Here is a 15,433-nt window from a genome sequence, read left to right as displayed (position 1 = left end):
AATTGTTTTCATTAAATGCAATCATTCTGAAATAACAGATATACACTTAAGCATTGGGTAGGTCTGTCATATGAAAGCTGAGTTTAAACATTAAAATGTAATAGAGTACTAGGATACATTCTATGAAGTCACAACACCCTATCAACACCATAGTCCAGTGAAAACTGCAACAAAAATATGAAATGTTAATGCCTGATTTCAGAAGCAATTCTTCAACCACACTAACCATCAGATCCATTCTGATCTTTTTCTCATATTTAACATGCATTTATAACCAGTTTTCAGTAATATCAAAACATGATCTTAAATAATGTGGAATGTGGAAGAGCCAATTGCTGAAAGTCAGCCACACTTAGATATCACTAAGCTCTTTTCTTATCCTTCTAAGCTCTTTTCCAGTCAAGCCCTAAGGTAGGAGCCTATGTGGGTAGTGGGTACCTACTAGTAGTAGGTACCTACTAGTAGTAGGTAGGTTTTTGAGCAGGTAGTAGGCTACTACCTACTCAAAAACCTATGATAACTGATCTGTATCAGGATTGACGCCTAGCCTTTCTGCTCACTGATTGAAGGACTTCACCCAGTTATGTTTTGTTCAAGAGAGGTGAGACCAGACAAAGAGGCTCCTGGACATGCCCAAACATTCCTTCTCCAGTCCAGACCAAGCCTGGCTTCCAGCAGCCACAGCCGTGATACTTATCAACATTCCAATGTCACGTGTCGGGACTCAATATAGCAAAACTTGGAGGAATGAGAGACAGTCACCATTCCTTTAATAGATCAATGCAGTCATTTGAGAACAATAAGTTGAGGAATAGAATAAACCAGGCTATTAAATTTAACAAAAAACACTGTACCTATTTCAACTAACTGATGGACCCAAAATTGATGTCAATGTAGCTCTTTGAGCTCTTCTAACTGGTTGTCAACCATTATAAGATGCTAGAAACACCAAAGAAGCAGCATATTCAATTCATTAAAAGAACAGAAATGAAAATGGAAAATAAATATCAAAATTGTTTGAACCCACCTACCAGCCTCAGGCACTTCGGTGGGCACAGTTTTCGAATAAGTATGCACACAAATTCTTAACTCTTCATCTCAATCTGGACAAATGAATCATTGCTTCAATGAAAGTTTAGCCCAGAAAATGCTTCAAATTAAAAAAATAGTCACAACTTCTTGAACTTTGTTAACAGTGTTGTAAACAATCCACGAGATACGCGCGCCAAATACGCAACAATGCGCTTCAAATGTACTCAAATATTTTGCTGCGCCATATTTGCCTAGAATGTACAGAACGCTGCTACTAAATTAAAAAAAATCGACAATGGTCTAATTCATGAGAAAGCTTTTACTATTACGTATTTTATTTACGGTGAAAAGTAACAGATCGAAATTCTGGGATTTGTCTGAAGTGTCTTACCATCTATAGGATCGCATGCATTTTCCAGTGCTGTAGCGTAGCGTAGCACCGTTACACACAAATCACCTCTGGCTTTGCAGCAAGATGGTATCTTTCTAAACTGTATTAGGGAGACTATGAAATCCTTTAAATGTTAATGATTTGTCCAAAAACATGCAAATCTAAGAACAACAGCATAATGCCCTGATCACTGACGACAAGCTACTAGCACGAGTTTCCTTCGAAGAACGTCGAGTGGAGAGTGCAGCGCCCTCTATCCAAAGCATGTTCACTGGTGAGAGCGGCCTTTTACATATTGATATAGGTGTCGCTGCTGCACATTCCTTCCTCGTGGACCACCTGACTGAAGAAGACCCAACACGCGGAAACCAAGGCCCTATGATGTACCGAAGGAACTGGAGATTGGAGAAGATCCAGTTTTGTGCTTAGAAGTCACCTCTGCTAGTCAGTAGTCACCTTCTAACAAACATCAACGGTGGAGAGTGGAGACGTAACTATGAATTCATACATGTAGGTAATAGGTAGGTATGTAGGTATAATGTATGTTGTACATACCATACACTTTAGGCGTAGCGCATACCCACATCTCCAATCTTCATTCCATAGCGATAACAAGCGAAACTGGTTTGATGCGATACGTCACTTTTAGCGTGCATACCGCGAAGACGGGCATAACAACAGTTGATGGTCACTCGACTGGGCCGTCGTTCGTCACTCCAGAGCAGAACAGGCGTCACGACGAAGCTCGGCCAGTCAAGACCAAACCGATGAGACACTGCGGGTGCAAACCTGGACATCTTGATCACCAGGGGGTATTCAGTCAGATTTGGGATTTCAAAGTCAACAATGCATGCACGAATGGTGACTGAATCTGTGCCTTTACAACAAACACTAAGACGGGAAGCATTATATAGGTACTTTAACACTTTTTACACTTAGTAAACACTTGGTAATGAAATTGTTGCTGGTTAGACTGGCCCAATGCAGGAATTAATCGTACCGGTGATATGACGCAAAAGATAAAAGTCGTTTGAAGCCTCAGCCCAAGATAACTAATAACTAACTATTTACAAAATGTCGCAATATGGTAAGGCATGTCCTGTGACGTGACGACCGTCCAAGGTGAGTTCAAAGTCTTCGTTGTCTTGAATGTTGGTAGATGTCTGTTGAACGTACTGTTTTCGGCACTACAGTACTTTTAGCCATTTTGAGGCATTTGCCTGGGAAAGGGATATGTTGGAAGGACGATAAATACTCGTATGTCCGGAGTCGTCTGCGAAAAAACGTCTTTTCTTATTTGACAGCTAAATTATTTGAGTGAACCAAACAACGTAAGGGTCGAGAGACCCGCGAACCAAGCGAGCACCGAGCCGAAGAACAGTCATTTCTTCTTATACCTATAATAAGCAAGACTAAATGAAAGTTATTTGAAATAGGACGGGTACACAGATCACTGGCTGCAAAAAAAAAGAAAGACCAGTCAAACTTATCTCAGAAGTCAGATCTGCACTTAAATCAGGCATGTTTTAATATTTCGCATTCCATGCTTTGCAAAATTGATGTTCGCTTTTTATTCCAATGCTTGTCCTTGCCCTTCAATGCTTTTATTTCCTGCTTCCCAGTACCGTATTCTACTGCTACCGTATTCCTCTGTGTGAACATAAAATGATTTAGGCACCTCCTATGATTTAGAGACAAATAATTTAGACAGCGAAACGAGCTTATGATGACTCAGAAAATGCCGGCTCATACACTACCTACTAGTACCTAACTAAACACGTAATTGATAATGGCATTGGAAGTTTTGGCTTCTGTCAGCTTTGACGCAACCTTTTGCTTACAGTACAACGCTGAAGTCTCCTAAAGCAGGGATTAGGACACGCCTTTGCGCATTCATTACCGCCTCACTGCCTGGACAATACCTCGGAATGGGGTACTTTGTGAGCTGCCGAGCTGCCGGGGCGTCGGCGCCCAGCGGGCGTCGGCGGGCGCCCAGGCGGGCGTCGGTGGGCACTCAGGCGGGCGTCGGCGGGCGCACCGCACGAGGCCGGTGAGCACAGACGGTAGTCAGTTTGCCGGCAGACGCGCGCTCGAACGCACGGGAGGGTCCGTCCGTGCGGTGAACTAAGCTGAGACCATCATCACTGCTCGGTGGCTGGTAGAAGTGCTGGAGACTTGGACGATAGTGGTGAAATGGGTGGAGATGAAGCGAAGTCTTCATAGCCTGAAATAATTTAGAAGTTATCCATTGGGCTATGATGAGAAAACTATGTGACAGAAACCAAAGACTTGTGTTTTGATATGCCTGCGTATTCGTTAAAACAAGGTTCAGAAGAGTGATATCCAGAGAACGGGGCATTCATTGGAGTGTGAGCTGAAGCTCTTTATCACTTCTCACGAGCTTGCAGACCGTGACAGCATAAACGTGAAGTGATTCTTTCAGCCATCGCAGCGTTTATTAGCATTCACCATTGGATTCTCCTCGTGCACCTCAGCCAAAGCAACGCAATCAAAAGTAAGTTACGCGCATCGCACGTACTCTATGGAAAAGGGTAACACGGGAAAACGCACCCCCAAACCCGAGTCCCGCCGCCGGAGCTCCTGGAATTCCACGCCTTGCTGAGGGTCGGGAATTGACAACGCTCCCCTCTAATTCGGCTCCTGCCCCGTAGCGGCACTCTGTTAGCAACGTTCGAAAGAACGTCAAAATCATGAAGAAATACCTTCAGTCATTTTAAGCCAGGTCAAAGGTCAGGCCGCTAGAGGTCATCGAAGGGTAAAATATCCCTTATACTTTTGAAATGGGATAAACAATGGGAACTATTTTGAATTATATTCTTTTGAATTGGCCAATTCAAAAGAATATAATTCAAAATAGTTCCCATTGCTTATCCCATTTCAATACTACTTGTCCTGAGCTCTTATCAATCCCTTATACTATTTTGAACAAACAGTGCATATCTCGGAAGCGAAAACATTCGGTAGATCTTAAAACGCTTATAATGTTTTTCTCACATTTTACATTAAATAAACGGTTAAGTCTCCAGAGGGCACAGATTGTCAAAATTAACGTTTTCCCAGGAAACCTTTTTCTGCAATAATTATTAACCCAAAACTAGCACGGCATTTATGTTACCAACATTGTGTAGGTACATACCTACCTCTCGTCAACACGCGTTAAATATGCTGTAACTTAGCCTGCGAAGCTAGCCTTAAACTATGATGAGTATGACCTAACGTCAAGGTCATGACCTCACCGTGTCCGGAAAATGATTTGTTGCATATCAATCGATCCGTATCGTGGGGCTGATCAGTGAACAGTGATCACATCCAATGTGCTATTCGTATCATCCCGCGGCCGCTACCATGTCTATCAAAATGTACCTATCGTCGAAAAACTGTTTGAAATCTCTTACGGCCTGAAATAACCTCAGAACCATAGAGGTCACGGGTGCAATTGTTATTCACGTTTATCTGTAAACCGATGCTTGTTAGTGTTAAGAATTAATGACCTTCGTCCAAAAGAAGCGCAGTTTAAGTATCCCCAATGAATTATAATGGAAAGGTCGCGACTTGACCTGCCTTTAGGTCACCAATAATGTCGAAATTCCGAGAAAAACGTTTTAAACATGACTTATAGGTACCCTTGTCAATCGTTGAAACTTTCAAAGCGAGCATCCAGTACCTAGGTGCATCAATGACGAGCAGTACCTACCATTTGCAACTTTTCCTGACGTGAGATCTGTTGACGTGGGTCGTGGTGACCTTTAAAAGTTCTGGCCTCTGGGTCTCAGGTCTGAAAATTTCACATGTGCAGAAAAAGCCTGCCGATGTTCAAATACTCCTGCCACCAGCAGTGCTGGGGTTAAAATGGGGAGGTTGAAAAATTGACCTGACCTTAAGTCATATATATCGATATTCCGAGATAAAAGTTTGAGTTTTGTAAGTACTGTGAGCCTTATAAATCGCTTGAAGTTTCAAAGCAATCGTTCAGTCGCTGTTGCTATGGCGAGCAACCTGTCCTTATACATATTATCACACATTAAAATTCTAGACCTGTCTTTTTTGAAAGTCGGTCACCACGTCACGTCAAGTGTCCTGATATCAGGTCAATTGACGTGACGAGGTGACCTGACCTTGAAAGACGGGTCTAGAATTTTAATGTTTGATAACGCTGTTAGATAGGGATACGCAGAAAAATGCAAACGGGCGCTGAGACGCGAACCTCGCTCGGCCAATCTCACCCATGAGCAAATGTTAGCAAAAGTATTTATTTAAGAAACGTATTATCGTCCCGTTGATCAGCACACTTCGGACACGCACTGGGACCAACTGGCCCACTCTGCCAAAAGTGCTGACACGCCCTCAGTTCTGGGACACCTTCCCCGGGTGACGGCTGGACGCGCCGTTACTCGTGCCAAGCTTGAAAGGAGAGCGGTCATCACACCTCGCGTGCGGCGCCTCGGTACCGGCTGCGCTGGCCCGGCCGGCGCCGCGGCAAGGTCCTATAGGCCGGCCGGCGGTGCTTGGGCGCCAGCCTGGGAGCGGCCGGGCAACTGCCGCGCCCGGGCCGGCCGCTCAGCTCAGCCGGCGGACGCAGAATGATCCCCTCGGGCTGTGGACGACCCAAGACGGACGACCGGACGAGCCGAGACGTTGCACCGCTGCGTGCAAAGAGCAGTGAGCGCACGTGTGCACAGTGCACATCCAGTACACATCCGCGTGTGTGCGGGAGCGATGGACCGATTTCCAGGGTGAATAATGCATATAGGTTCAGTAGAGAACGATGATAGAGCCCAATCTGCGTATTGCAACCCAGCGCGGGCGGGTCGGCTAGTACAGAACACCACACTGTCGGTAGGGGGACCCGTTTGCCGTGGCCTATCCTGCAGCGTGCCGGCACGCCGTGAGGTCGGTGGAACGGTACGGACCCGCCCGCCCGCCGGATGCCCCGGCGGCCGTAACCCTTGAACCGCCAGCCCGGCAGGTCGCACGGCAGGGACAGTGGAGGGCGAGTAGCGCACCCAGCGCAATAAAACAGCCAGAGATTGAGTGGGTCCTTCGGTTACAAGGTCTGCCGTTTGGATGATGACCGACTGTCACGAGAAACAATATGACACGCGCCAGACTACCGTCATCCCCATGTACGTACCTAATGCTGTCGGTAATTCAAATGTGGTAGAGCAATTTGTGGTTTCTTTATCTTGACTCGCAGTTTCCGATAAAAAAGGATCAGGATCACGCTGGAATTACACAACTTGGCTGCAATGTGACAAGCTTGTTGCCTTTCGCCACTGTCCGCCGCCCCTTCCCGTTCCCATCCCCTCCCAATGACGCACTGTCCCGTTATGTCCCACTCCCACCAATCAGGTGCGTAAATACCGCGAACTCTGCCTTCCACTAACTGTTAGTCCCCGTCCTTTTCCGTCCTCAGTGAACTATTGCACCCGCCACCCAGCCCATTGTGCGCTAATTTCAGCGCCCCCCCTTCGCCCCCTATCATGATATCTGATGATTGACCGCTCCCCTCCCCCTTCCACCCCTGCATGGTGCGTGCAATACCTCGCCATGGCGTTCACTAATTTCCGCCCCACCCCTGTTCTGGTGCGTGCTGATAATCCGCTCCTCCCCCGTTCCGCCTTCAGTGAAGTGCTATGCCGTGGCATTATCATCAGTGGCGCGTCGCTCTCTCCGGAAGCCGCAGCTGCAGCTGCTGATGCTGCTCACGTTGCTGGCCGTCTTGGCGCTCTTCACCACCGCTCTGCAGGGCTCCTGGCAGACCTCCCAGTGGACGGCTACGGTGACCGCTAGATATGCTCACCAGGCTTCGGCGGTAGAAGAGAGCGGCACCGCTGGTCGGGAGCAGGAAGTACCCATTGGACCGGGGGTGAGGGTCGAAGACCAGACGACCCAGGAGCCGCCACCTCCGCCGCCAGCTCCGCCGAAAACGGCGACGACGGTTCGCTCCGTCGCTGCTGACGTAGAGCGACAAGAGCTGAAGGAGACGTCAGCGACGACAGAAGGAGCGTCATCGGCTCAGGTGAGAGCGAAGGAATGTAGCTTTTCTTTGCGCTGGCAGAGCTTGCCTTTATGCCTCCCAAAAGTGAATATCGATAATGTATTTTCCCGAGTGGGTGCTACTTGGGCGATAGCTGAGTGGAGTAAGTCAATATCTTGATGGAGAAAATAGTGGTAAGTGGTAACCTCTTCGTATTTTCAGCCGGTACCATCTTTATTAACGTATTTTGACAATCCAGGGGGAAATGAGCTCGATTTTATCGTGCAGCTGATCCGGAGATAAAAAGCCAATACGAGTTCATTTACCAGCTCTTAGGTAGTTTTTACTATAAAAATAAAACTAATTAAAACGCGAATTTCAAGTCATGTTCTTCCCGACCGTTCGTACTTTCTCCAGAAATTCCGCTCCAACGCACAAAGCGAATCATCACGACGCGGTTCGGTCAGTTGAGCGAGACAGCGGCGGCGCTGCGACGGCGCCTTGCTAACCGCGTGGTTCCGCTTCTGCCTCGAGTAATCGCCCAGACACACATCTGCAGTGGTAGAACTTTAGCCCACTTTCGCAGCGTCGTCACGAACCATGCCAATAGCATCATGTCATGCAGAGCAGTGACTTGCCATCTTCAGACGTCCAAAAAGGCAGTGTGTGAGGACTGATGGTGCATTGTGTCGGCACTGTGTCATGATGTTAGAACGAGCCACTTTTCGCGTCATATAGACAAGCTAAACAGATGAAGAACAATGCCTCCTGACATTTCAGACGTTCCAGTGCCGCCTTCTCCCCATTCAGTACACATCCTTTGTCGGTGAATTTTAAATGTGTAATCACAAAATCAAGGAATGAGAATGACTCAATAGCTTAGCAATAGCTGTAATTTGCCGATTTTAGCTACATATGTTGTACCCTATGTATATGTATATGAGGCTGCATATGTAGCAACCTCCATGTAAATAATTACCTTATGGACATAAGGCATCATTATTATGGCCGTAATAATTATTAATTATTACGCATCATCCAAGTAAGTAGCCAGCGGCAAGTGTCACGTTCATGCACCAGCCTTCATTGCAGGTTTTATGTGCTCAGTGGCTCAGTGTGTAATGACATCCATAATGTCACAGCCTATCACAATCGACACTCATGCAATAACTATGCTTGACTTCAATCTTCATGCAATAAAACGCCCTGGCAAATTATACTCGAATGCGTTATGCATAATGCGCCAACTTCCACAGTGTAATTTCCTTGGCGGTACATGCGGAAGGTAAATCAATCTTCGTGCAATTAACCATATTCACGGTGCGTTTCATAGTGTTAAAACACATCAATTCATTAAGTACATTGGAACAATCACAGAGAGTCCATCATAAGGAAAGCACTATCACAGGTCATTACATTGAACATAAGTAAATTTATCATGTATTTATAAATGAAGTAATATAAAGCACTAATCACTATGGCAATGTGTCCACTAAATACCGCAGTATTTGTCATAATAAAAATAGCATGGAAAAAATTGGCCGAAACGAAACGTTAATAAGGCACTGTTGTGAAAGGCAAACCTCCGGTAAGATAAATCACGCCGCCCCCTCCATCCAGCCAGATCTGAGATCATCCCATGACCCACCACCGCCAGCTCAGTAGGTGTCTCGGAATATACGGGTATACCTTCACACACGTCCTGCCGCCGCATCACGCGCCCAGAGTTTTTTCATACCACAGCTGACCGTTGCGCCCCTGCCCGGGTCAATGGCTGCGAAATGGCCAGAGGTGAAAACTTTGCCCACAACTGACAGCACGATCACAAAACCGCTCGCCTCCGCCGCTCTAAAAACTAGACGCCGTTTTTCAGGGCGGTTAACAAATGTGTGATTAGCATGTATCCTCGTAGTCGCCGGGTGGTTTCGTGACCACCTGTTGGCCTCATCTCCATGTTGCCGGGCGAATATCTAAGCGGAGATCCCGGGACTCGCAGTCTCCGTGCGGCAACGGACCGGACCCAGCCCAGCGCCCTCTGTGCACCCGGTTCTCTGCACGGACCGGAGATGATGGTCGCTTGGCCAACTACCCCCGAGGCGCCAAGCACCCGCGTGCCGAGTGCGCGATCTGCTGAGAACGCGGTAGAGGGGTCGGGGTGCAGACCGCGTTACCAAACTGGTACGTGGTGAAGGGTTCGGTACGGGGTACAAGCGGCACGAGCAGCTTGGTATTTAGTGTTGCAGTTCTTAGTATGTACCAGTAGCCGTGACTACATAATTGGAACTGAAGGTTTACTCAATGAGTACTGCGAACCTTCCAAAAAAGGAGTCAGCGGACCCAAACAATGGTATCCGTCCTTATATGGAAATGGGTGTCTGTATGTCAGCCTGAACTGAGTCACAATGCAGGTTTTGCAACGGACGATGATGAGTTGAGCCGTTAACGGCCCCCGATGCCTTGAGCTCAGGTGCAAAGCAAGATTCGCCGACAAAAGACCAATCATTGCCATAAGCCATGTATCCTTATTTGTATCAATGCAACATCTGTGCTGTATAAATCATTCCCAGTCCCCGCCAGCCCAGTCCCCATCACGCCACGCGGCGCAATATGTTTAAATTAGGCTTTCGCCAGCACGGTAACCAAGTTAGCGAGAGACGCCAATGACTTACCGACGATGCAACACATGTGACTGAGACAGATGAAATCAAACGCTGCAGTAGCAGCTCTTGCAGTTGCAGCTACAACAGTATCAATTTCAAGTTGCAACTGTTGCAGCTTCCACGGACCTCGGCAGTCCAAGCATGATTTCGAGCTCTATTTTAGGGAAGAAAAAAAAATATAAGATAGGAGCGACAAGGTTGATTACTTGCCCAGAAACAAGAAAGGTTAGTTTAATTTTGCATGTCTCCTACAACCTTCGATAATTTTCCTGCCACCTTTTTTTTTGTTTAATATAAGCGGTATTTTTATGCCTACAAACAGCTTGTTCAATGAGTCTTCCATATCGCATTACCCGGCTATGAAATGCCAGATTATCCCGGACCTTTTTTCAGCAGACATAAACACCGGGAGTGTTATTTTTTGTTTTTGTTTTTCTGACGCTCAGGACATGAGCGCCACTGGGGACATTGGTTTTGGATGATTAGAGTCCCTCTAAGCTGATCTATGGTGATTGGTGATGTGGCGGTCTGATTAGCTAGCCTTGTATGTTCAGAATGGATCGACTGACCCGTGACATGTTCTTTGATGATGAACTTTGATCTAAAGACAGAGTAATTTGGGAATGGCCGAAATAGACGACCTTTGGAGCATAGCACATGTTATCCTGACAAGCGCAAAGCAGAGCACGACCATGCGAAGGGCATTGAGCGCATCTGCAGGCAAATCATCCAACTTCCGATTGCTTTCATCTTTTAGAAATATGTACGATAACTTATATTAATATGTGGGTAACATTATAAGCCCCAGTTCCCGAAAGTTCAAAGACGATAGACGAGTGTCAAGCTTTCTATCTAATGACCAAACAAGCGCAGAAAAGGACCGATAAGCGAGAAAAAAAAAACAGGACGATAACAAAACGACTTATGCTCTATCTTCCATTAGAACCAGGGACCAGGGTATATAGAACAACATTTGAACAGCCGCTTTGTCTCTCTTTTCAGAACGACGTGGCAGAGCGGATGGCAAAGCGAATGCAGCGTAGGAGAGAGAGGATACAACAGGTCTGCAAACAAAATCCCAAATATCTGGCACCAGCCATTACCACCAACGTCTTCCACGACAAGTAAGCCAACGTTTTTCTTTCTTTAGCGTCATATCTTACATACAAAATGATAATCAATTTAAGTTTTGCTTTTAGATATTTTCATTTAGAGTCAGGAATCCTTTCACGAGGAACAGCCAAGCAGAAATCGAATGATAAATTGAATGTTTCGATAAACAGACACTGCTATTAGCTCCAGAACCCTTCTAGGCTGCCTCAGACTGCTGAGTGATAGGCAGTCATGAGCAATGATAGGCAGAATATAGGCAGAATGGCCTGACGCATCCTATGCCCACAGTGCTAATGCAGTGGTCTGGTGTCCAGTATTTAAAGCCGGTAGCAGCAACTGGCTGCACCTGCTATGCGCCGTACACAAGCTCAAGAAGAAATGTCCCATCGAGGTTTTGCGCCGACATCTGGGTAACATACCTCGCTTCTGGACCGTAAGTTACGCTGTGAAATTCAGGGGAGGTGGGTATTAGGACAATGCTTTCCCCAAATATAAAGGACTCGACTGACGCTCTGCCCAAAAACAAACAAACAAACAAACAAGCAAACAAACAAACAAACAAACAAACAAACAAACAAACAAACAAAAACAAGATCATTCAATTGTACCCTATCCCCCGAAAGTGCACGTCTGGATTCGACATCAGTCATGGTGTGCAAATTCCTAGCGCTTGTCCAGCAGCCTGCTCAAATGTCTGTGCTTGTGTTTCAGATGCCGAAGACGGTGCGACACCGTTTCCTGGTCGTACGCCACCCGTTCGAGCGTCTGCTCAGCGCCTTCCGTGACAAGATCGAGAACAACGGTCGCCGGCAGGGCCAGGCGTACTGGGTCAAGGCGGTGAAGATGGTCCGGCTACACCGGCGGAAGGACGTGGTACCCCAGCCGGTGTCGGCGGCCGAGCTCAACGGACCTCCGCCACCGCCCCCGCCGCGTCAGCCGGCACCGCTGACCTTCCCGGAGTTCATGCGCAGCGTGGCCGCGCAGGACGTCGGAGACGAACACTGGAAACACTACTTCGCCCACTGCACACCCTGCAACGTCGACTACGACCTGATCGGTAAGTTTGAGACCCTGGAGGAGGATAATCGCTACATCGCCGACCAGATTGGGATTAAAGATTACACAGAGCTGCTGCTACCGCAGTTGGGAAACAGGAATAAACGCGGCCCCACCAGCAACACAACCAGGGAGTACTTTTCGCAGGTGACCCGGAGCGAACTGATGAAGGTCTATAAAATGTTCTACATGGACTTCCTCATGTTTAACTATACGGTGGATCAGTACTTGGAGTACGTGAGGCCAGATGATGACGAAAGCGAGAACAAAGCTGTGGCGGAAAACATGCTGTGATTATGGTGTTCAAGAAGCGCGAGACTTGTGATTGTGCATCACGCTGCAATCATGCTAGCGTGAGCAACACGGGGCACGTGCACATATTGTCGTGTTTTTGTTGCATTTGAACAAGCATTTTAATATTTTGCACACATTTTGGTGTGTTTTCGTTGGTCTTGAATATGCATTGAACCCATCAAATTTCATTTGTTTTTGACCATTTAGGTATAATATGTTAATATGGATGATGATTGATTACAGACGTGGCACTGTCGCCGAGTCCGAATAGTCAAGTGATGAGTTTCAAAGGTTAAAAAGATATGTTGGTGAGCTGAGAGATGCAAGACGGCTTATACTACATAGGTATGCCTATGACAAGACCGCAACAAGGGGTCGTTACAGTGGTCATTTTAGCAATGCAAATATTTTTCTAACATTGGTATTGCAGCCGATGAATGTTATCAAGCGTTGATTCATGATGAATTCATTACAGCTGTCCTTGCTTTTTGCAATGTGGTTTGCAAACCATCACTGGGTGTTGCAGCAGCAATTTACCTTTGTCAAAAACCCTTTCACCTTGTGAATCGCCATGTAACATCACAGTGAAAATACATGTGCATGAATGATATCATATGCCGGTGTACTTTACAAAAGATAGACTAAAACAAGTATGACTGACCTACGTTCAGCACCCCGCAGTCCAAGGTGCGGGTCATAAGCGTAACTTTATATCTCTTTGTGGGTGCTCAAGCACCCCCAATCCTGAGCTCAGCACCCCCTGCCTTCTTAAAGCACCCCCAGCCTCCTCAAAACATTCCCAGCTGACTCAAGGCCCTCAATAATCAGAATGTCCATCTCCTAGTACTGTAATGGGCCCAGTGAATCATGCAAATACTATGCTTACTGAATTCAGTGACTAAGAGAATATATATTGAATAAATCACCACAAATTAAGATGCATGATATTTGTGTTAACATTACATCTGATATTATCAGGGGCCCGGGAACGATTTTCAAGTTGGGGGGGGGGCGAGCCTAAAATACCTGACATGATGCATATAAAACAGTGGCATAGCTAGGGGTGTAAGGGGACACGTTTCCCCTCCCCCCATCGGGTTCAAAGGGACCCTTGGGTCCGAGAGGCCCTGCGGCGCCATTTGACCGCTGAGGGTTAACGATGGCCATATTTCTACTCAGAAGGGCCCCGTGGGGCTCTTTAGAGCACCTCATGGGCCCTAAATAGCTACACTAAGGTCTCCATAAGGGCCCCACGCCGACTTCTGAGGGCCTCTTGCGGCTTTTAAGGACACCTCGGTGGTCTCCAAAGGCCCTTTAACCCGCGCCCAGATGGGGTCTGCCGAGCAACGCGGTCTGATGGGGGGGGGGGGGGCCATTTTGCCCCCCCCCCTCAGATCTCGAGAACCACGCAACATAGCGACAAGCGGTAAACGGTGTTGGATAGCCCCAACGGGGAACTACCTTGTGACCCAATTTCATTGACCTCGGTCAAACCGATGACGTCACAGGTCAGGTCAAAGGTCGAATTTTCACCGTTTACAGGCATTTCAAGAAAAGCGTTGTAAAATCGTGTAAAATGCATTTCATTGAAAATCATCGATGGGGAAATGTTCTTCAAACACATATTTTGCTATTTGAGGTCACTGATACCAGGTCAGGTCACAGAGGTCAGGTCACTGGGGGGTCACACTATAAAAGTGTCGTGTGATACATGTTTTATGGTCCATTTTACATGACAAATGCGATTATGTGGGTCAGACAGACTTAAGGGCCAGCTTAGGTCACGTTTTGGTCAAGGTCAGGTCAAGGTCAGGTCAAGGTCAGGTCAAATTAGGTCAAATTTCAAAGTTGATATTTTTGCATAAAATGGGTATCGATTCGATGCAGCTCGTCACGGGGAGTTCAATGGTGGTCTCCGTTTTGCGCTACAAGGTCTAGAATTGCTAAAAATTGAGTTCAAAAATTTGAAGTCATCAATTTTTAACAGTTTTTTCGCTATAACTTGGCCAAAAAAAGAGGTATCGATCTAAAATTTGGTATGTATATCGAAGAGCGCAGGGACTATCACATATATTCCGGTTTTTTTCGAAATTCGAAAAAAATAGGAAATTTTTTGAGTTTTTCTAAAAAAATCAATTTTTTTAATTTTTGGGGGTCAAAATCCCAAAATTTCGAAAATCCGAGATAGCAGTTTTGTAGCACCGTCTTTTCTCTACACAACCACATTAAGAACTTTAAAATTGCTAGTTAACTGTAGAATTGGTGAGCGTTTCAAGATGTCATGTTTTTTGCTCATTTTTACTCGAACATGACCTCAGTTTGACCTCAATAACTCCTGACCTGAGGTGACCTGTGACTTGAAATTTTGTGTGAAGGTGTCAAATTGATGTCCGGTAAGGTACCCAAAATTTGGCGGCGCTGCGCGCCGCCGTTTTCTCGCTATTTAAGAAAAACCACAGGGGGGGGGGCCAAAATGCCCCCCCCCATCAGGGCGCGGGTTAAGCCTGAAACAGACTCTTTCCGCAGTCAGGAAATCGCATGCGAGAGCCTATTCAAATACATGGAAGCACGCTCGCATCAATCGCACGCACCTCCCGCGAGCGATTGATGCGAGAGGAATTACGATGTTTTTGAATAGGCTCTCGCATGCGATTTCCTGAACGCGGAAAGAGACTGCTTCAGCCTTTACTGGCCTCTGAGAGGTCTTACCGGCCAATGAGGGAAAGTTCTAGGGGCATTTCCCACCTGTGATGGTCCCACACTTATTTTTCTGAGGGCCCCATAACGGCAACTGTGGAGCCCTCGTCGGCGCCTATGAGGGCCCACACCGGTGTCTCTGAGGGTTTCACACCCCCAACTCCGAGTGCCTACACCAGTGCCTATTAAAGC

The 15,433-nt window shown here is 46.7% G+C and overlaps 2 protein-coding genes across 3 annotated transcripts in view; one reads left to right on the top strand and one right to left on the bottom strand.

Annotated features, from left to right (window-relative positions):
- Positions 1 to 1,284, bottom strand: part of LOC122385806 (ETS domain-containing protein Elk-3-like) — a 65,254-nt gene extending 63,970 nt beyond the window's left edge. Inside the window, exon 1 of one of the 2 annotated variants that reach the window (XM_043374341.1) lies at positions 1,028 to 1,284. The gene's annotated coding sequence lies outside the window, so the exon portion shown is untranslated. The remainder of the gene's footprint in view (positions 1 to 1,027) is intronic. The other variant, XM_043374342.1, reaches the window with a different exon arrangement.
- A 2,208-nt stretch (positions 1,285 to 3,492) lies between these two features.
- On the top strand, positions 3,493 to 13,155 carry LOC122385819 (carbohydrate sulfotransferase 11-like). Its single transcript, XM_043374394.1, has 5 exons — positions 3,493 to 3,938; positions 7,069 to 7,463; positions 11,084 to 11,205; positions 11,483 to 11,627; positions 11,906 to 13,155. Coding segments are annotated over exons 1-5 (1,302 nt in total). The 5' UTR covers positions 3,493 to 3,937; the 3' UTR covers positions 12,545 to 13,155.
- The last annotated feature ends 2,278 nt before the right edge of the window (positions 13,156 to 15,433 follow it).

The sequence above is a fragment of the Amphibalanus amphitrite genome, unplaced genomic scaffold, assembly GCF_019059575.1.
Source record: "Amphibalanus amphitrite isolate SeventyFive unplaced genomic scaffold, NRLGWU_Aamphi_draft 000232F_arrow, whole genome shotgun sequence".
Taxonomy (NCBI): domain Eukaryota; kingdom Metazoa; phylum Arthropoda; class Thecostraca; order Balanomorpha; family Balanidae; genus Amphibalanus; species Amphibalanus amphitrite.
Note: the sequence above shows the minus strand (reverse complement) of the source record. Positions and strands in the feature narration are given on the sequence as shown.